This window comes from Neoarius graeffei, chromosome 21 (assembly GCF_027579695.1).
Source record: "Neoarius graeffei isolate fNeoGra1 chromosome 21, fNeoGra1.pri, whole genome shotgun sequence".
NCBI classification, from domain to species: Eukaryota; Metazoa; Chordata; class Actinopteri; order Siluriformes; family Ariidae; genus Neoarius; species Neoarius graeffei.
Window position 1 is genome coordinate 55,031,114 of NC_083589.1, and position 20,852 is coordinate 55,051,965.

The 20,852-nt window shown below is 41.1% G+C and overlaps 1 protein-coding gene across 3 annotated transcripts in view; it reads left to right on the top strand.

Moving 5' to 3' along the window:
* Positions 1-20,852, top strand: part of tspan9b (tetraspanin 9b) — a 141,323-nt gene that overhangs the window by 111,079 nt on the left and 9,392 nt on the right. For all 3 annotated transcript variants that reach the window (XM_060903698.1, XM_060903696.1, XM_060903697.1), the window contains 4 exons: positions 2,970-3,161; positions 3,321-3,395; positions 9,105-9,206; positions 17,212-17,343. In XM_060903698.1, coding sequence (XP_060759681.1) covers positions 2,970-3,161; positions 3,321-3,395; positions 9,105-9,206; positions 17,212-17,343 — 501 coding nt within the window. The remainder of the gene's footprint in view (positions 1-2,969; positions 3,162-3,320; positions 3,396-9,104; positions 9,207-17,211; positions 17,344-20,852) is intronic.

Genomic DNA, 20,852 nt, shown 5'->3' on the forward strand with positions numbered 1-20,852 from the left:
CAGTGAAAAGGAAGACAAGAGTGAGGACATGACAGAAGGCAAAAAGGGCAAAATCCCAACCTTAACCCCAGATCTGAAGCACGGTGGTGGGTGCATCATGGTTTGCTATCTTGCAGTAATTGAAGAAACGACACATTGACATTTGTATGAAGAATTTTTACAACAGAATGTCACAGTAGCAGGAAGTTTTCTGATGCAACAAGATGAAATGAAATGAAACAAACAAGTAAATGAACAGAACGGCTTAAAAAGAAAATCTGTGCTTTGGAACGGCCAAGTCGGAGTCCAGATTTAACCCCGCTAAGATGCTGTGGCTTGTTTATGTAACAATCTGAAATCCTGGAGCAATGGTCTAAAATTTCTTCTCGCTGTTGGCGAAACACGAATTCCAGCTGAATTTCCCTCACAGTCAGTGGACTAAAACTGACCCAAACTGCTGTTAGTTATTAGCAGGCATGTAACAATGTATCATGCAACAATAAATCACAAATTTCTGACAATTCTTATCTCATTATCTCTAGCCGCTTTATCCTGTTCTACAGGGTCGCAGGCAAGCTGGAGCCTATCCCAGCTGACTACGGGCGAAAGGCGGGGTACACCCTGGACAAGTCGCCAGGTCATCACAGGGCTGACACATAGACACAGACAACCATTCACACTCACATTCACACCTACGGTCAATTTAGAGTCACCAGTTAACCTAACCTGCATGTCTTTGGGGGAAACTGTGGGGGAAACCGGAGCACCCGGAGGAAACCCACGCGGACACGGGGAGAACATGCAAACTCCGCACAGAAAGGCCCTCGCCGGCCACGGGGCTCGAACCCGGACCTTCTTGCTGTGAGGCGACAGCGCTAACCACTACACCACCGTGCCGCCCGTCTGACAATTCTAATCAATGAAATAAAAAAAATTAATTGCTATTCTTATCAGATCACATAATTTTTTCCCAGCTGTAACTGCAATTGTAATTGTTTAAACAGCAAAGTAATGTAAAATGGTGGGAATGCATGTGACTTCGCTGGAGGCGGAAGTAGCACTGCACTCATGCTGCAAGAAAACACACAAAAAAAATCTAAAATACAAACAAGCTGTTGTGTGAGTGACTGTACAAATAGATTTAACAAGAAATCTGAGCTATCTTGGAAAAAAACAGAAGCAATTGGAGGTAGTAGAAATGTTCATAAACGTTTATTAAGAAAAGGCATATTCGTAATAAAAGGAATATTTTAGTTAATAGTCTATTTTTTTTTTCGCGGTCCAGTTTCCATCAAATCCTGCGCTCTGATTGGCTGGCAAGTGGGTCCTATGATACAGACTCTGGTTACGGACCTCTGGCAACTCGCTCGTTCACAACAACAAGCATCGTAGCAATTTTTGTCAATATTTATTTTCGCATTTCTCAGGAGAATAGCATTAATTTTACAGCATGGATAGTGATAACGACAGTGTTCACAGCAAAAGCGAGTTTTACTACCCTGAGGAAGAAGAAATAAAAGAAAACATTTCAGGAGAAAGCTAAAAACCTGTAACTGTTGCTAACGCCGAGCAAAAACATGGCTGAATCCTGAATGACTTAATTTTGTATAAATAGGGGACTACATAGGCGGCAAAATGTAGTTTTTTTTTTTTTTTTTTCCTGCCATGGAAGTGCACTTGTATACCGAGGAGGAAGCTGTTTGCATTACAGCCGTGAATGAGGATTCAAAATGGCAGCTCGGCTCGATTTTCTCTTTCGGGTGCTCTCGTTTTCTGTTAGAATTTGGTAAAGAAAAAATAAATCTATTATTTACCAGCTTAAGGTCGGTCCGTATGGTGAAATACCGTGACCTTGGCCTTACTTTCAAGACCTCGGTCACGGTATTTCACGATATGGACCTCCCAGCTGGTAAATAACATAGATATATTTTACTCCAACCTTTACAGAAGTGGGTAAATAATAAAGATTGTTCTCGCCACATTCACTGGATATGAGTGTTCGCTGATTGGCTACTCTACAGCTAGGATATCAGCTCAAATACCGTGAGTAGAGAAAAACAAAATGGCAGAGTGCATCAAGTCAGGTATATCACTTTATCAAGTATGTCAAAGAAACAGAAATGGCTAAAAGAATATAGTTGTAGTTGTCGTCCATCTCCAAAAAAAAAAAATCTCCTGTTCCTCACTCCAGCCCAGTTGGTGGCAGTAATGTATCTTTAAGTTGGCTTGACAACCGCTAAAAAAAACTAGAGAAGAAGAAAATGTCGGAGCGTGACTGAACCAACCGAGGACAAAATAAAAACTCTATTCGAAAACAAACCCCCAAAAATAAAAAAAAAAGCAATAAAATATGGAAAGTAAGTATTTGATGGTAAGAACGCATTTTTTTTTTCAAGGATTATTATTCATGCATTTTTTCACAAATTGCTTTTGTCATTTCGCCGGTTTGTTTACATTCTAAGCAGAAATGATTTCGTCGGACGTTTTGTACAAAGCGTTTATCGAATTTGCAAAAAAATGAAAACTAAAAATGCTCTGTTTCTCAAAATCCAGTGAATTTGGATAAAATAAAACAGTTATTCCTCTCAATCTCGTCGTACATGGATTATAGACAACTCGGTGCTACGCACCTCGTTGGCTATCAGCTCATGTTTCAAGAAAATCTTACAAAAGGGTTTTTTGTTCAACGATTCATCGCGACTTATCGTTGCACAATATATCGAGCCATGCTTATTAGACAGAAAAAATGTTTGGTCTTGGCAAATTCTGTATGCGTGGGTAGAAATATGAGTGTGTGTAGTGCAGATGCCAACCGCTTACATTATTTCTCTCTTAGTTACATTTTTGCTTCGATTTATGCTTTAAACGTAATTGGGTTTCTAATTTTCTCAAGGTTATTGCTTTTCATGTACCAGATATATTGGAGTTATTATGAAAAAGTAAGTAATAAAAGTAAAAAGATCTCTCTCTCTCTCTCTCTCTCTCTCTAGCTCTCAGGCTGTGGTCTGCTGGGAGTAGGGATCTGGCTCTCCATGTCTCAGGGGAGCTTCGCCACATTCTCTCCCTCCTTCCCTTCGCTCTCGGCTGCCAACCTGGTCATCATCCTGGGCTCCATTGTCATGGTGACGGGCTTCCTGGGCTGCATGGGTGCCATCAAGGAGAACAAGTGCCTGTTGTTGAGTGTGAGTGATCAGCCTCGATTCGCAGCGCGCTTCGCCCAGGGATCATCGTTTACAGTCTGCGTGATGCTAATGTAACTTTAGCATAATAGAGGAATTTATTAGCGAAGGATTTATTGCGTAATTTCCCTCCCTTTTCTCCTTTTTGTTTTTTCTCTCTAGTTCTTCGTCGTCCTGTTGGTAATTCTGCTGGCGGAGTTGATTCTGCTCATCCTCTTCTTTGTGTACACAGACAAGGTAAAGACCGAGGTGGACAAAGTACCCAAAGGCAAAGTACAGATCCCATTGGTCAAATGTTACTCCGATACAAGTGAAAGTTGTCTAGTCGAATTTTTACTTAAGTTAAAGTGCTGAAGTACTTGCTTTTAAAAAACTTCAGTATTAAAAGTACATTTTCTGTCAACACATTGTTGTATTATTGACACAACGCTTACAAAACCTAACGCCTCTGAAACAACCGACTGGATTTACTGACTAACTGATAAAACCTGTAGAATAAACACCTTTAAACGACATGGGACGTGGATTTTTTTTTTTCTGGGTATAATTATGTATAAAGGACATAAGAAATGCCATCTAAATCACTGCAGGGCGTCAAAAATGTGAAAATCATCACATTATTCAAGTTTTTTATACATCAGCGTAAAACAATGATTCGTTAATTAGCTAAGCGGTCACGTGACCCGTGACGTCACAAAAACTTTCCAAGGAGCCAGCGCTTGGGAATCTAATGTAAACAGGTTACCGAAATAGACACCATCGACAGTGACATTCCCGATGTTTCACAGAGATGTGAAGTTAGACCCTATCAATTCGAACCGATAGCTGGAAATTCACATGAACATGGATCTTGTCTTTACTCTGACGGGTCAGATGATTCTGAGAGTGAGGGTTCATTCAATCCCCATGAAATTGAAAGCGGTCGGCTCGATAACACTTCCTGGTAAGTTAAAAACAATTCTGCTCAAAGGCTAATGATCTGTTGAAAGAAGTATTATTTTTGTATCATACATTGAAAGTTCATCATAGATCTAGCTAAAGTCCGTTGCAAGCTGGTTTTTTTTTTTTTGCTGATATTTTTCGAGATTGATTGAGATACAATGCTTCCAGAGTCCGAGATGAAAACATTCAAAATGGCGAAACGAGTCAGAATTATGATAATCAATAATTGATGCACCCAAAATTATAATACTGATCCTTACCTCGGCTTTCAGTCGCTTAGTGAATGCACCTCGGCATTTTTCCGCATGAGGCCCATGGTAAAACCACACTTCCAGGAGGGGCTGCCGTCTGCCTCCCAAGCCGGCCGAGAGCGCTCCTCGTCGTCATCATCATCATCATCAAGTTTCCCCGGAGGCGTCGGAGACAGCCATGGGGTGCTACTGCTGGAATCGTCTATCCAGCAGTAGCTGGAAGTCTGTCCTATCCATCATCGCTTTCCGTGCTTGCTGTACATCGACAGCAAGCTCCTTCTCTACTCTATACCAAACGGCTTTCGGAGTTGAGCTATCGAAGAGGACCTGTTTTTGGAGGGCATTGTTGTCAAGCCTACATATATGTGCCAGGTATTTCAGGTACTGCATCACGCAAAAGTCTCGGATGGAATTTGTTTTTGTGATTTCACGTAATTTCTCATTAGAAATACGGAAGCTCCAGTCAACCTCTGTTCTTTCCTTCTCTGCTCGATCCGGAGCATTTTTCCTTTCAAACCCTCGCCGTACCATTTTCCTCAGGAAGCCATGCCAGATGACTTCCACCTTCTTCAACTCGTCCTCTGTCAGTTCCCATGCTTGAACACTATACAAAAGCCTTGACCGAATGCATGTGGTGAGGAATTTCACTCTTGTTTCTAGCCGTATCCGCTTATCGGTCAAGACATGCTTGAGATCGTTCCATTTTTGGTATGCTGCGGCAATTCGGGTATGTAAGGATTGAATAGTACTTTCCGAGTTGGTTATGGTGTATCCCAAGTACTTGAAGCTTCTTACATTCTTTAGATTGTTGAGCCCGATGCTCGCAAGGCTCGGCAATTCCATTAGATGTTCATCTACATTGAATACCATTGTTTCAGTCTTGGTGTATGAGATCTGCATCCCGAACCGTCTAAAGGTGCCATCATAGATGTTGAATGCCCTGGTCCGTCCGCCCTGTCTAAAAAATAATGGTACAACTCCGAGTGAAGGTATCAATGCGCTGTCGAAGCGCGCAGAAGGTGTTAGTACGCCTGTCATTATAGTGCGGACTTTCCATAGCATAGAAAATCGCCACGTTTCAATTTGTGTAACTGAACTTGTTTCATGTCACTGGTCATATAAACCTATGTAAACAGGAAAAACGCGGAAGAGTTTGGTCGCATCTAACTACAGCCCCAAAAAATACCGTTGGCCATACTGAGCCTAGCTACATTGCTAACAGGAGTGACAGCGCGTCTGACTGACTGGGAGGTCGCAATACACCATGATGTTCAATGTACGTTAAACACTCTAAAAACGAAACAATTTTCTTGTCATCCAAGACACAAAAACTATTTTGTCGCATTTGTCATCATCACGATTCACACTTCTCCATATTCATCTACCCGCTTTTGCTGTACCCGAAAGTTTTTGTGACGTATGATCACGTGACGGCGGCTCTTCCGGTTGTAAAATATCCATATCGGAGCTCGAGCAGAAATGCCATATAATCATCACGAATATAACGATTTTGCTGAATTTAATAGATGATTTTGTATTTGTTGATGCAATTATTTCATATTTTTAATGGAAAGAAACTGATATAGCGTGCATTTATGTTTCATGTCCCATGTCCTTTAAACACAGATTTCTACATTCTGTTTATTTGGCAAGATTATGCTAAAACGCATTCCTGAAAACACTTCAGATAAGTTAACGTTATTCATGTTAGTGTAACTCTGTTTTTACATGCTAACTAACAGCGTCCAAGTTAACTAGCTATGTGTAAATGTTAGCCGTGGACAAGGCTACGGCAACTTGGTGGGAAAATCCATAGAAAGTCATTTGACTAACCATACTGCATAGCTATTGCAACGTTATCGCTAGCTCTAAAAGCACAGACAACTTCATTGCAAGCTTTCTCTTGGAATAAAATGTTTAAATCCCTCAGTATGCTTCCTCAGGTCGGACGGCGTGTTTTTGTAGGCCGTGATGCGGTTCATTTTTGGCAAACATTTAAAATGAAACGAATCTTTAATCCTTTCAGAAAACTGAAACATGGGTTCATGGGCCATGGGCGCGTTCATTCTTCAGAAGAACCACCTCCTTCCGTTCTGCCATCAGCTGATCGTGTTAAATAATACCGCTGAGAAATCATTTTATGCAGTCTATGGACGTGACGTGACCCTAGTGATTACTGATCGGCCGTCTCAGTGTCACCTGCGAAAAAACCAATCACGTTTTAGAAAAGAAAAGAAAAAAATCATCCACTTTCAAAGCTGCTTCATGGTAACGAGTAACGAGGACCTTGAAAGAAATGTAGTGGAGTAAAAAGTACGATATTTGTCTTTCAAATGTAGTGAAGTTAAAGTCACAAGTTTAAAAAAAAATAATACTCAAGTAAATGTATTTCATTACTGTCCACCTCTGGGTAAAGAACAAACATTCACCGAGCAGGGAGTCTGATCTATTTTTTATATTTGAGCGAAGAGTGGGCGGCACGGTGGTGTAGTGGTTAGCGCTGTCGCCTCACAGCAAGAAGGTCCGGGTTCGAGCCCCGTGGCCGGCGAGGGGCTTTCTGTGTGGAGTTTGCATGTTCTCCCCGTGTCCGCGTGGGTTTCCTCCGGGTGCTCCGGTTTCCCCCACAGTTTCCCCCAAAGACATGCAGGTTAGGTTAACTGGTGACTCTAAATTGAGCGTAGGTGTGAATGTGAGTGTGAATGGTTGTCTGTGTCTATGTGTCAGCCCTGTGATGACCTGGCGACTTGTCCAGGGTGTACCCCGCCTTTCGCCCGTAGTCAGCTGGGATAGGCTCCAGCTTGCCTGCGACCCTGTAGAACAGGATAAAGCGGCTACAGATAATGAGATCAGATGAGCGAAGAGTCCGAGCGTCCGCTTTGCTTGTTACAAAGATACTTTGAGCTGCACACCACAACACCCTCTGATTTTCTGATATTTATTAACAGTAATGCTGTGTGCAGGTGAAATTTAAACGTTGTACTCTTATAAGAACGCGCTGCTCACTGGCACAATCACGTCTTAAAGTAGAGAATACAGAAATTTATATCAAAACGATGTCAGTATTAAATATTAACCAAAGTTTCACTCAAATGTGTCGTAGAAGACACTGTTGACCATAACCATGGCGTTATAGCTGACTTTTTTTTGTTGTCCGTGCTTTTTATTTTGCTTCTTCACCTCGAAGCCCGATCTGTTTTTCTTCATCTTTTGCGAGCAATATGTCATCATTTGACACCATGTACAAGAGTGTCATTTACAACATGCAGCTTCTTTAGTCTCTCTTGACCTTGGCGATAGCATAGATTATTGAAAATGTGTAGATATGGTGAAGTATACACTCGTGTATCAACGTTACAGGTGATTTTTGAAATCAGGTCAATCTGGATTCACCTCAGTGATTCGAGATTTAGATTTAGGGTCAGGGTTGGGTCATCTAGTCGAACGTTTCATCTCTTCATCGCAACCGAATCCTCCGTGGTGTAGTGATAAAGTGGTGGATTTCAAAGGAGAAGGTCCTGAGTTTGGTTCCCAACAAGGACGGTAAGAAGCGGGGGGGAAGCAAGTTAAATTAGACAGAAAGACGAACATATATGATAACGATAGTTCTTGAAAAATAAGAAAACAGTTTGTTTTTACCTTCAAAACCTTTTATTCCATATTTTGTTGCTTTTTTGTGTGTGTGTGTGTGTGTGTGTGTGTGTGTGTGTGTTTTTTTCTTTTTTTTTTTTAGTGGTTGGCAAACCAACTTAAAGATGCATTACCGCCACCGACTGGGTTGGAATGTAGAACAGGAGATATTTGTGGGAGGGGCAAACAAAAATACGGAAGCCGAGAGAGGCCCTTCATATAATTTTTTTTTTTTAATTCACCTTGTTATCCCGAGATAACGACATAATTAATTCAGGATCTCGAGAAAACTACACAACTAATTCGAGATCTCGAGAAAACAAAACCGTTATTTCATGATCTCAGCTGGATCACTGTATCTCCGTCGGTAGAGACGAAGCCAGGCCAGTCTTCTGCGGAGGTGCCGCGGACTGATTTTGAAATTATCCCTTATTAAAAGACTTAACGCAATCTCTCCCCGTGTCAACCCCTGATCAAAATATTGCCTTATTAGGTGATCGATTATTCCAGACATTCTAATGACCAAAGTTGCGTCTATACAGAATGAGAAATAGCCCCAAAGTCAGCATATCACAAGTCTCTTGGCGCAACTGAATGAACCATCTCTCAGCTGTTTACTCGAGATCATGAAATAATTGTTTTGTTTTCTCGAGATCTCGAAATAATGGTGTTGTTTTCTCGAGATCCTGAATTAATTATGTCGTTATCTCGGGATAACAAGGTGAATAAAAAAAGGATTATATGAAGGGCCTCTCTCGACTTCCGTACAAAAACAAAAAAACTTTTTTTTTTTTACCTATTTCTGTTTCTTTTAAATACTCGATCACAATTTTCTGGGTTTTGTTTTCAAGTCGAGTTTTTATTTCGTCCTCGGTTGGTTCAGCAACACGCTCCGCCTGCCATTTTGTTTTTCTCTACTCACAGTATATGAGCTGATATCCTTGTAGTAGAGTAGCCGATCAGAGCGCGCGATTGCTCATATCCAGTGAATGTGGATAGAATAGATAGAGTTTGAGATCAAGTAAAAATGGCAGATTTCATGTATCGGATGAATTTGATCTGCCTGTGTGAACAGTTTTATTGGCTGTCAGGTGTTTTACTGCTGTAAGTGTGAACTGTCTTGCAGGTGAGTGAGAACGCGCAGCAGGACCTGAAGGAGGGTCTGCAACTGTACAACACCGACAACAACATCGGCCTGCGCAATGCATGGAACATCATCCAGTCTGAGGTGTGTGTTGGGCTGTGTGAGCGTACAGTTGTGTGTGTGTGTGTGTGTGGACAGGGTTCTGTAAATCACGTGATTTTGTAAATTTGACGTCAAAATCATGCGAGCGTGAAAACTGATCTCGATCCTGTGTAGACTGCAGTTATCCAAGTAACCAAAGAACAACCGAGTGCAAACATTTATAAGAAATGATGCATACACTTGAGGATGTGATGAGTGGTGGGACGCAGCCTGACGTGACGCCGAGTCACTATTATCACCCCAAAGTTGTTATTTTTCAGCATGTGCAGCAGCATTTCTCAAAGTGTTGTGCCCCCCCCGCCCCCTCCACTCACCAGCCACTTTATTAGGAATGCCCCTCCATCCACCTGCTGTTTTCTGCAGTTCTCTAATCAGCTAATCAGTTAATGTTCACTTCTTCAATCAGAAACCCGGTGCCAGATGGACTGGTTTATTTGAGTATTTCCGAAACTGCTGATCCTCCTGCGGTTTTCACACACAAACAACAGTCTCTACACAGAATGGTGCGAAAAACAAAAAACATTGAGTGAGTGAGTGAGTGAGTGAGTGAGTGAGTGAGTGAGTGAGCGAGCGAGCGAGCGAGCAACAGTTCTGTGGGTGAAAACAAACTCAAAATGGACAAATGGAAAAAATGGACAGATTGGTTCGAGCTTTTTGGCCAGGAAGGATATAGTAACTCATCGCAACTCTTTACAACCGTGGTGAGCAGAAAAACATCTCAGCATGCAACAGAACACCACCACATTGGGTTCCAGTCCTGCAGCCAAGAACAGGAATCTTAGGGCGTATTCACACCTACGTTGTTTGGTCCGGACCAAACGAACCAAATTTCCCTTGGTCTGGACCTTTTGGGTTGGTCTGAATACAAACCATCGAACTCTGGTCCGGACCAAACAAGCGGACCGAGCTGCAAGGTCGGACTCGGTCCGGACCAAAGGAACCCTGGTGCGGACCTTTTGGAGGAGTGAAAGCAGACCGGACCTAATCTGACAGTTTTGCTTTTTTGTACCTCGGGAGCTTCCGTCGTTTGTCGAGCATTATGGGAAACAGAGTCTTGACACTCCACTGCAAAGTGCAAACACTGTTTCGGTTGTCAAGGGAACCTTACAACAGTCGTTCAGTCATTCAGACCAGTGGTAGGCTAGACTACAGAGTACAAAAAATGAGTAGGGGGCAAACGTGGGCCGAGGAAGAAACGCGTACCCTTGTGGATATATGGGCAGATGTCCACATATCTGAGCTTTTGGAGAGAACACACAAAAATGCCGACGTGTTTGCTGTATTCAGTGAGAAAATGAAGGAGAAGGGGTTCACGCGCTCCCCAGAACAATGTCGGCTAAAAGTGAAGAAACTCCGTCAGACCTACATTAAAATCAGGGACATTCTTTCAAAAAGTGGCGGTACTAGCGACGCAAAAAAGAAATTCATCTATTACGATGGATAAGGCGAATATCCCGACACATACCTCCTCCGTCTTGCGTGAAGAGCCAGAACAGTCACAACATGATGTGCGCTCATCAGCGCTATCCTCCGTAGCCGCCTTGCCCTTTGTCGTCGTCGTTGATAAATTACTTGTACAACAGCATAGTAATCGCACAATTGTGAAAACAGTAAAAACTGGAAAAAACTTATAGCTTTGATGACATTAAAAAGAATAACAGCACGGAAAGCCTCCATGACTACTATTTGAACTTAACGCTTTGTGCGCGTGTCGTCTCTGACCAATAGCTGAACGACCTCAGGGCGCGTGGCTTTGTTGACAGATTTTGGTCCGCTTACTAAAATGTAGTGTGAAAGCAAACCGCACCAAAATGAAAAAAACATTTGGTTCGGACCAAAGCAAGTGAACTATCCTGGTCTGAATACACCCTTAGAATCAAGAACAAGTTCCTATTAAAGTGGCCGGTGACTCTGTACTAGTGCAGTTTTCCCGACACCAACTAGTATCTACAGTATATACTGGAATGTCCACAAAACAAGTTAGTTCTTATCGTTTACTTTACAGTCGTTCCCTTACCCACCTCTCTTCTTGTCTCACCCTCGACGTTACCGAGACCAAAAATGCATCTTATCACCAGATGTATGCATAAAATGTATGGAATCCAGAGGTACTCTGTTTCACTGCATTTGGCAATGCAGAAAGATTAAAATATTCTGGGAAGAGGTAAGAGCTATAGTCGAGAAGATTATCTCAAAACAAATCTTACTGGACCCTAAACCTTTTTTGTTGGGCTTATACCCAGAGAAACATAACTATAGTAGGAATGAGCGGGCATTTATAGACCTCAGCTTGCTTTATGCTAAGAAATGTGTTGCATTATTGTGGAAAAAGATTTACAGACCAAGTACTACTCAATGGATAAGACAGATGTTAGCAAGCCTTCCATTAGAGAGAATAACTTGCATATTAAAGGCTAAACGGCATGTATTTGAGGACATATGGAGCCCTTTCATTCATTAACTACATTAAGGACTTGGATTTAACAGGCGAAGAAGTGGATGACTAGTCTTTGTGGACAATTCAGATCCCAATTTTGTAAGATTTATATTGTTTTTCTATATATGTGTTTTAATTTACATTAATTACAAACAATACTCGGGGCGGCACGGTGGTGTAGTGGTTAGCGCTGTCGCCTCACAGCAAGAAGGTCCTGGGTTCGAGCCCCGGGGCCGGCGAGGGCCTTTCTGTGTGGAGTTTGCATGTTCTCCCCGTGTCCGCGTGGGTTTCCTCCGGGTGCTCCGGTTTCCCCCACAGTCCAAAGACATGCAGGTTAGGTTAACTGGTGACTCTAAATTGAGCGTAGGTGTGAATGTGAGTGTGAATGGTTGTCTGTGTCTATGTGTCAGCCCTGTGATGACCTGGCGACTTGTCCAGGGTGTACCCCGCCTTTCGCCCGTAGTCAGCTGGGATAGGCTCCAGCTTGCCTGCGACCCTGTAGAAGGATAAAGCGGCTACAGATAATGAGATGAGATGAGACAAACAATACTCGATTGTACACTGTGTTCCAAATTATTATGCAACAAGTGTTTAAGAGTGGTAAGGTAAGATATTTTTTGTTTGTCAGTTAAGCTCATGAATGGTCATGTGTATCAGGGCTTTGTATATCACTGAAACCAATTGAAGATACCTGTGCTAATTAGTTTGGCAGGTGAGTCCAATTAAAGGGGAAACTACTAAAGAAGGTTGTCCCACATTATTAAGCAGGCTACCATTTTCAACCAAAATGGGCAAGAAAAAGGACCTGTCGGCTGCTGAAAAGCAACAAATAGTTGAATGTTTGGGTCAAGGCATGGCAACAATCAAAATTGCCAAGAGACTTCATCGCGATCATCGCACTATCAAGAAGTATGTAGCTGATTCAGAGCACACACGTGAAAATCCAGGACTCTTTCTTACAGGCAAATACGTTGGATCAAAAGAGCAGCTGTAAAAATGCCCCGTCATAGCAGCAGACAAGTTTTTGAAGCTGCTGGTGCCTCCAACGTGCCCCGAACAACAAGATGCAGGATCCTCCAGGGGTTTACAGCGGTGCGTAAGCCATCGTTTCGACCTCCCCTATCCATTGGACACAAGCAGAAACGGCTCCAGTGGGCCAGGCAATACGTGAAGACTGACTTCAAAACTGTTCTGTTCACCGATGAATGTCGTGCAACCCTTGATGGTCCAGATGGACGGAGTGGTGGATGGTTGGTTGACGGCCACCCCATGCAAACAAGGCTACGGCGCCAACAAGGAGGTGGTGGAGTGATGTTTTGGGCTGGAATCATGGGGAGAGAGATTGTTGGCCCTTTTAGGATCCCTGACGGTGTGAAGATGACATCCATAACGTATGTGGAGTTCCTCAAAGAACACTTCCTGCCATGGTTCAAAAGGAAGAATCGTGCTTTTCGAAACAAGATCATTTTCATGCATGACAATGCACCATGTCATGCTGCAAAGAATACATCTGGATCTCTGGCTGCAATGGGCATCAAAGGAGACAAACTTATGGTGTGGCCCCCATCCTCCCCTGACCTCAACCCAATTGAGAACCTTTGGAGCATCATCAAGAGAAGTGTTTATGATGGTGGGAGGCAGTTCACATCTCAACAACAGCTCTGGGAGGCTATTCTGTCCTCATGCAAGGCAGTTCCAGCAGATATTATCCAAAAACTGACAAATTCAATGGATGGAAGACTTGAGAAGGTCCTTTTCAACAAGGGGTCCTATGTTCAGATGTGACTTCACTTGTGATAATGTTTTGATTTAAATAGTGTTTGATTTCAGTTACATTTCAGTTAGTCATGACCTGCTAATGTTTCTAATTTCACACACGACCATTTTTTGTTCTTTATGACAATAAAATGTTTGGAAACTCAATTGTGCGTAATAATTTGGAACATGCATTTTGGGTGCATTTGTGTTTTTTATTTCTTAAAAATTTACTGTTATCATTGGGAGGTTCGTTCAAAAACATTTGAATTGTACTCCAATGGTTGATGACTGGAAAATCATGATGACTGCCATTAATATAGATAATTTAGGAAAATCTGAGAAAATATGATTTGCATAATAATTTGGAACACAGTGTATATAGATTACCATCTTTGACAGGAGGAGCATCCCTGTTTTTAGTGTTTTTGTGCTGCTTTTACGTCTGTCTCTAAGTAAATGCAGCGATCTACAGTATGGAAGTTGAAAGATGATGTATGAATGTAAAGGCTGTATGTAAAAGTGTTAAAAACTGAAAATAAAAATATTGTGGAAAAAAAATGCATCTTATGTTATCGAGAAACCAGGAACTGCTCTGTCCTCATTGGAAAACTTAAGATTGGTACAAACCTAAGATTATCACTGGAGACTCCTTCTATAAGCGTTAAATCAGCATCTCTTTATCACATCCCCAATTTCATGCTTTTTTTTTTTAAAGTTAATTTATGTGCAGCATTTGCTGTACAAGTCAGTGTCGAAGTTGTTACTATAGAAAGGATGTCGTATGAAAACGAACACAGTAATATAAACCTGTGATTTGTCTTGCAGCTGCGACTGCTGTCCGGGCTGCCGTTACCGAACAGTTCTTCAGCAGCGAAGTGAATATCGGTGAATAATAATCGAGACGAAGTCGAGGTACCGATATTCGCTGAGCCTGAGGTGGAGAATTGTTTTAGTATAAATACACAGGCGATTATTTTTAAAAAATCATATTTAAATTTTTCAATCTTCAAAAGCGGCACGTAAATGTACCGTATTTTCTGGACTATAGAGCGCACCTGTATATAAGCCGCATCCGCTCTATTTAAAAAAAAAAAATTAAAAAAAGATATACAAGCCGCACCGGGCTATAAGCCGCAGATATCTATGTTGAAAAATTAGATATTTACTGCATGTACAGAACGATTTTGTACTGTAAATGTACATGTATGTACCTGAACAGATTCTTTCCGAACAGTGCCTTTTAACACGGCAGCAACTTTGCTGATTAAAACGGAACAGAACCAAGAGAAAATAACCGGTATTTATTTACCTTCATTTCTCCTGTGTTTGAAACCACAAGTCACTTTAATCATCTTCGCTGGATTTGAAAATAATTACCAGTTAGTAATTTGTCGTGCGTGTTCTATCTGCTAAAGATCTGCTAATTCTTCTTTGCATTGATTTTTCGTCTATCTTATTTTTGATTCTACTTCCGGTTAGAGCGCCCCTAGCGGTGGAAGAAAAATCCACAGAATAGCCGCACCTTTGTATAAGCCGCATGGTTCAAAACCTAGGAAAAAAGTAGCGGCTTATAGTCCAGAAAATACGGTAATAATGGCGCGGCGCAGACTTGTGTCACTTATCTACGCCGAGTCACATAAAATACTTTTGTTTTGAAATCGATAAAATAAATCACAATTCCACCTTCCCTTTGAATGGTTTTAGACCAAACTTCGGAGCAGCTTTTAGGAACAGCGTTTTCTTTCATCATGTGCAATTCTTCCTCACTGACTGTGACACAGCGATCGGCTGCCATTTTGCTGAGTCACTCGAGGTGATTATCAAGAAATGGTCCGAATTTCTCGACCAGTCAGCACGCGCGATTTTCTATAATCACGTGTGTATTTATCTCATCTCATCTCATTATCTCTAGCCGCTTTATCCTTCTACAGGGTCGCAGGCAAGCTGGAGCCTATCCCAGCTGACTACGGGCGAAAGGCGGGGTACACCCTGGACAAGTCGCCAGGTCATCACAGGGCTGACACATAGACACAGACAACCATTCACATTCACACCTACGCTCAATTTAGAGTCACCAGTTAACCTAACCTGCATGTCTTTGGACTGTGGGGGAAACCGGAGCACCCGGAGGAAACCCACGTGGACACGGGGAGAACATGCAAACTCCACACAGAAAGGCCCTCGCCGGCCACGGGGCTCGAACCCAGGACCTTCTTGCTGTGAGGCGACAGCGCTAACCACTACACCACCGTGCCGCCCACGTGTGTATTTATACTAAAGAAAATTAATTAACATTTCTCTGACCAGAGTCAAGAATTCAACTGTGATATAAATAGTTTATAATAAGCGACTAGTGTGTTAGTGTTAGTGCATTTTATCTTATCAAGTCAAGTTTATTTGTATAGCGCTTTTAACAATAAACATTGTCACAAAGCAGCTTTACAGAATTTGAACGACTTAAAACATGAGCTAATTTTATCCCTAATCTATCCCCAATGAGCAAGCCTGTGGCGACGGTGGCAAGGAAAAACTCCCTCAGACGACATGAGGAAAAAACCTCGAGAGGAACCAGACTCAAAAGGGAGCCCATTCCCATCCAGGCAACAACAGACAACATGACTATAACATTAACAGTCCTAACATAAAGTCAGCTTCGTTGATACTATAAACCCGAGAGCAAAACCGTTCACGACAACCGCAGTCCCAAAGTCAGCAAGTCAAAAAGAAGTATACTTCAAGTTCATGTTTTTAAGTATACTTAAGTAAAGTTAAAGTATATTTCCTTAAGTATACTTTTGTGTACCAAGTATACTGATATCAATGTACTTACAGTATACTTGTAAGTAAACTAATCTAATACTTCTTGGAACTAAATCGGCCCACTTTTAGTTTATATAAAGTATACTTTAAGTCTAAGAGAAGTAAACTCTGAGTATACAACTAGTATTTTTTTTATTTTGTACTGCAAGTATACCACAAGTAAACTTATACTAATAGTTTACTAGTTCTATACTTGTAGTCCACTTTTTAGTTTACAAAAGCATACTTCATAGTGTACTGGAAATATACTATGAGTTTACTTGTTTTATACTTTTACTCCACTTTTTAGTTTACTAAAGTATACTTTGTAGTATACTGGAAATATACTATTGGTTTATTCGTTACACACTTCTTAGTTTATAAAAGTATACTTTATAGCACATTGGAAATATATTATTAGTATTCCACCCCAGAGCTGACCACAAACTTATGGTACATGTACTGTAGGTTTAAAAGATGGGATTTAAAACATGCTGCTGTATCTCACAAAGAAGCTAATGTGTGTGAAAAAGAAGTATTTTATAGGCTACTGTCAAAAGGATAAGCACAACTACAGAGCACTTAAACATAAGGCACAAATATTTTAGTACTTTATTACACTTTTGCTAAGTATATCTTGATCAAAAGTTGAAGTATAAGCTTAATATACTTGGACTTTTCGATATACTTTTCAGTATAAGCCAAGTATACTTATGTATAACTTTATTAAGTATAGTAAATAAAAAGTAAACTGAAAGCATACGCTCTTATTTTTAGTTTAAAAGAAGTTTACTAGAAGCACACTTGAATAAACTTCTTTTTTTTTTTAAGGGGCATTGTGAATACACTTTCGTGTGTGTGTACAGTCTGCTAAAGCCTTGCAGAGATTCTAGCTGTAACTAAACAGTTACAGCTTTTAGGAAATGTTCCTATAAATGTTGATGAAGCACCAGTCTCCAATCTCTCTCTCTCTCTCTCTCTCTCTCTCTCTAGTGGCAGTGCTGTGGTGTAACTGGGCACACAGATTGGCACGATGCCCTGCCTGACAAGACGGTCCCAGACCGATGTTGTCAGGAGCATTATAAAGAGTGTGGGCGCAACACCAGCAACATCTTCTGGTCTCAGGTGAGTTTCTAAAAACATTTTGGAGCAAAAAAAACCCGTCTGCTGCATGACTGATCTAATCACACTCGCTCTGGGCCCTGTGAGTGCTTTTACATGCACACGAGGAATTCAGCCATCATCTGAGTTCTGCAGATGTAAGCAACATACTGCCACATCTTAAACCAGATTTCAGAAATTATAATAAAGACACCTGCATTTTAGCTGGAAAGGATCATTCCGTTCGTCTGTTAGCTTTCACTTCTTCTTCTTCTGTTTGCTCAAAGAAACTGAAAATGAATTAATTTGATTCCTAGTGGGGCGGCACGGTGGTGTAGTGGTTAGCGCTGTCACCTCACAGCAAGAAGGTCTGGGTTCGAGCCCCGTGGCAGGCGAGGGCCTTTCTGTGTGGAGTTTGCATGTTCTCCCCGTGTCCGTGTGGGTTTCCTCCGGGTGCTCCGGTTTCCCCCACAGTTTCCCCCAAAGACATGCAGGTTAGGTTAACTGGTGACTCTAAATTGAGCGTAGGTGTGAATGTGAGTGTGAATGGTTGTCTGTGTCTATGTGTCAGCCCTGTGATGACCTGGCGACTTGTCCAGGGTGTACCCCGCCTTTCGCCCGTAGTCAGCTGGGATAGGCTCCAGCTCGCCTGCGACCCTGTAGAACAGGATAAAACGGCTACAGATAATGAGATGAGATTCCTAGTGGGCATTTAATCAAAATCGCATGGTGAATTGGCTCCTATTGAATATGCAATTTGCTTTCGGAGTTCCTGCTACATTATTGTTCTCTCACACTCCAGCTGGGTTTTTAATGGCTTACCCAACAGGGTACGGTTAAATGGAGTTCCTCTTGGATTTGTTTCGATAAGTAATTAATATAAAAGATTATTATCCATACAGGACACTTTTCCAATGGACTAAAAACATGTTCTATTCCATTCTAGCAGGTTTCATTGATTTGGTTTGATAGCACGCAATATTGTTAGCATATCGCTTATCCTACATGAATTATGCCACTCTACCCAATGGAGAATGAGCGTTGAATATGGTTTACGATATTGCATGGTTGTCAAGACAACATGACATCACACGTCGGAGATGTGAAACTTCCGCACTAGCGAGCGACTGTGATGATTTGTAAACTGCCAGGTTTGTTTCGTTAAATACGGAAGATTTTGAGAGAATTTTGAAAGAGAAAGATGCGTTGAACATCCGAAAGGAATGTGTATGTATAATAATAATAATAATAATAATAATAGAATATTGGCTGGTGTTGAGTGGTATATCAGATATATTCCATTCAGCTAGCATGACATTGAACGAGTCGAAGACGAGTAGCTGAATGGAATATATCTGATAGACCATGAAAAAAGAGCCAGCCAATATTATGTAATATACAGTATGTTATAACTCCTATTGATAACTCCATTGGGAATGTCATGGGAATTTTTCATAAGGGTGTATACTGTATACAATATAATACATATAATTAACAGTTATTCCATGAAATCGAGTCGTACATGAGCTGATAGCCGACGAGGTGCGTAGCACTGAGTCGACTATAAGCCATGTACAACGAGATTGAGTGGAATAACTGTTTTATTCTATCCACATTCACTGGATTTTGAGAAACAGAACATTTTGATTTTTTGCAAATTCGATTAATATAAAATTTATACAAAACATCCAACAAAATCATTTCCACTTAGAATGTAAACAAACCTGTGAAATGACAGGAGCAATTTGTGAAAAATGCTATAATAATTCTTGAAAAAAAAGATATGTTCTTACCATCAAATACTTGTGTCCCATGTTGTGTTGCCTTTTTTTTTTTTTTTGTATTTTTTTGGGTTTTGTTTTCAAGTAGAGTTTTTATTTCATCCTTGGTTGGTTCAGCAACTCATGCCGCCATTTTGTTTTTCTCTACTCACGGTATATGAGATGATATCCTAGTAGTAGAGTAGCCAATCAGCGCGTGCGATTGCTCATATCCAGTGAATGTGGATAGAATAAAAATAAATATATAATCCAACGAAATGGTATAGTGTTCTTATAAACAGCGCCAACAGCTTATGGGAATTATAATTAAACTAAAAGCTTCACTTCACTTGTGACAGTACGGAAAAAGAAATCTGATTATTCAGCAGACTCATCTCAGTTATCAGATTGCTGAAGTTAATGGTATTCTAGTGACAGTCTGATTTTGGGGCGTTATCACGGCTCGGCATTAACGGTAGTCCGACTGTCCGGGACAACCAAACATTTGGTTTGGATAAGTCAAATCTGTATCTGCCTGTCCGACTGGACAAGTTGAGTATTTATTTGTTGAAAATCAAAAGTTTTATAGTAATTATTCCAGAGTTATATCAATAAAGTTCCAACAAAACTAGTTCAATCCCCTCAGCGATCCGGCCATCTTATTGTGTGGCAGCGGGGGCGTGGTCAAGCGTCAGTCTGTCTCCTTCTGCGCTCCGTCCCGGGTTTCGGCACCACTGTAGAACCAAAGCAGGTGGGTGGAGCGCAGAAGCACGGCAGGCCAGAACTGAGTTCTCAGAAACTTTTATTTTATCGCTGTATATGTGGCTTTTCAGCTCATTCTCTCTCTCACACGCACACACGCATGCATTCTGGTCGGGAGAGAGCTCCCTTTCTCTGCTCTCTCTCTCCTTTTATAGGGTGCGGTCACTGGGGAAGACACACAAACACAGGTTAATTCACGTCAGGTGCAGTGATTCTGCCACTTACCTTCCCTGACTCCACCCTCCATTCACAGACCGCCGCTTGACCACTCCCCCGCTGCCACATATTGTTTACGAAATTCCAGGGAAGCCAAGTACAGCAGGTGTGTGTGTGTAAAAATAACCACGTCATAATATCTAATTATAGATTATTAGACTTCATTGAAATCAGAGAAATGGCGATCAAATACCTCAATAAGATAAATATCTGTAGTGAATCTTCATTTCATTCAGACATTCATTGTATTTTTGTTTTGTATGGCTCACATTAACCATCACAAACAGTGTAAAATATTTTGGGGGAATTTTACAACAGAGCCGAACTCACTTAGTTTGTTTTCATTTACAACGTGATTCTGTCCCCCTTATCAGATCCAACTTGTTTTCTTTTGGTTTCATTTCTGTAAATTAATTTATACTTCAGTTTTTATTGGATTATTCAAGATTTAACTTTATTTCCTGCAGAAGCTTTGAATATGAGGAGATCAGGTAATGGGTTAGAACACTCGCACCATAACAGGGCTTTGGATAGTTTCTGTTTATCGTTACAGTTAAAGTTTGAGTTTTATTAAAAATTATAAATCATTAATGCATAATGTTTATCATAACTATACCTGTTTTTTGAGAAACTTTGTTAATCACTTTCCTTTCATTGAGCTAGTAAATACATAGGAATGAAAAGGTTGTGGTCAGGACAAGTGAAAAATCGTACTGCTTGTCTGACTGGACGAGTGGATTAAAGAGTTAACGTCGAGTCCTGGGTAATTCACATCATTATGTCCATGTAAACACG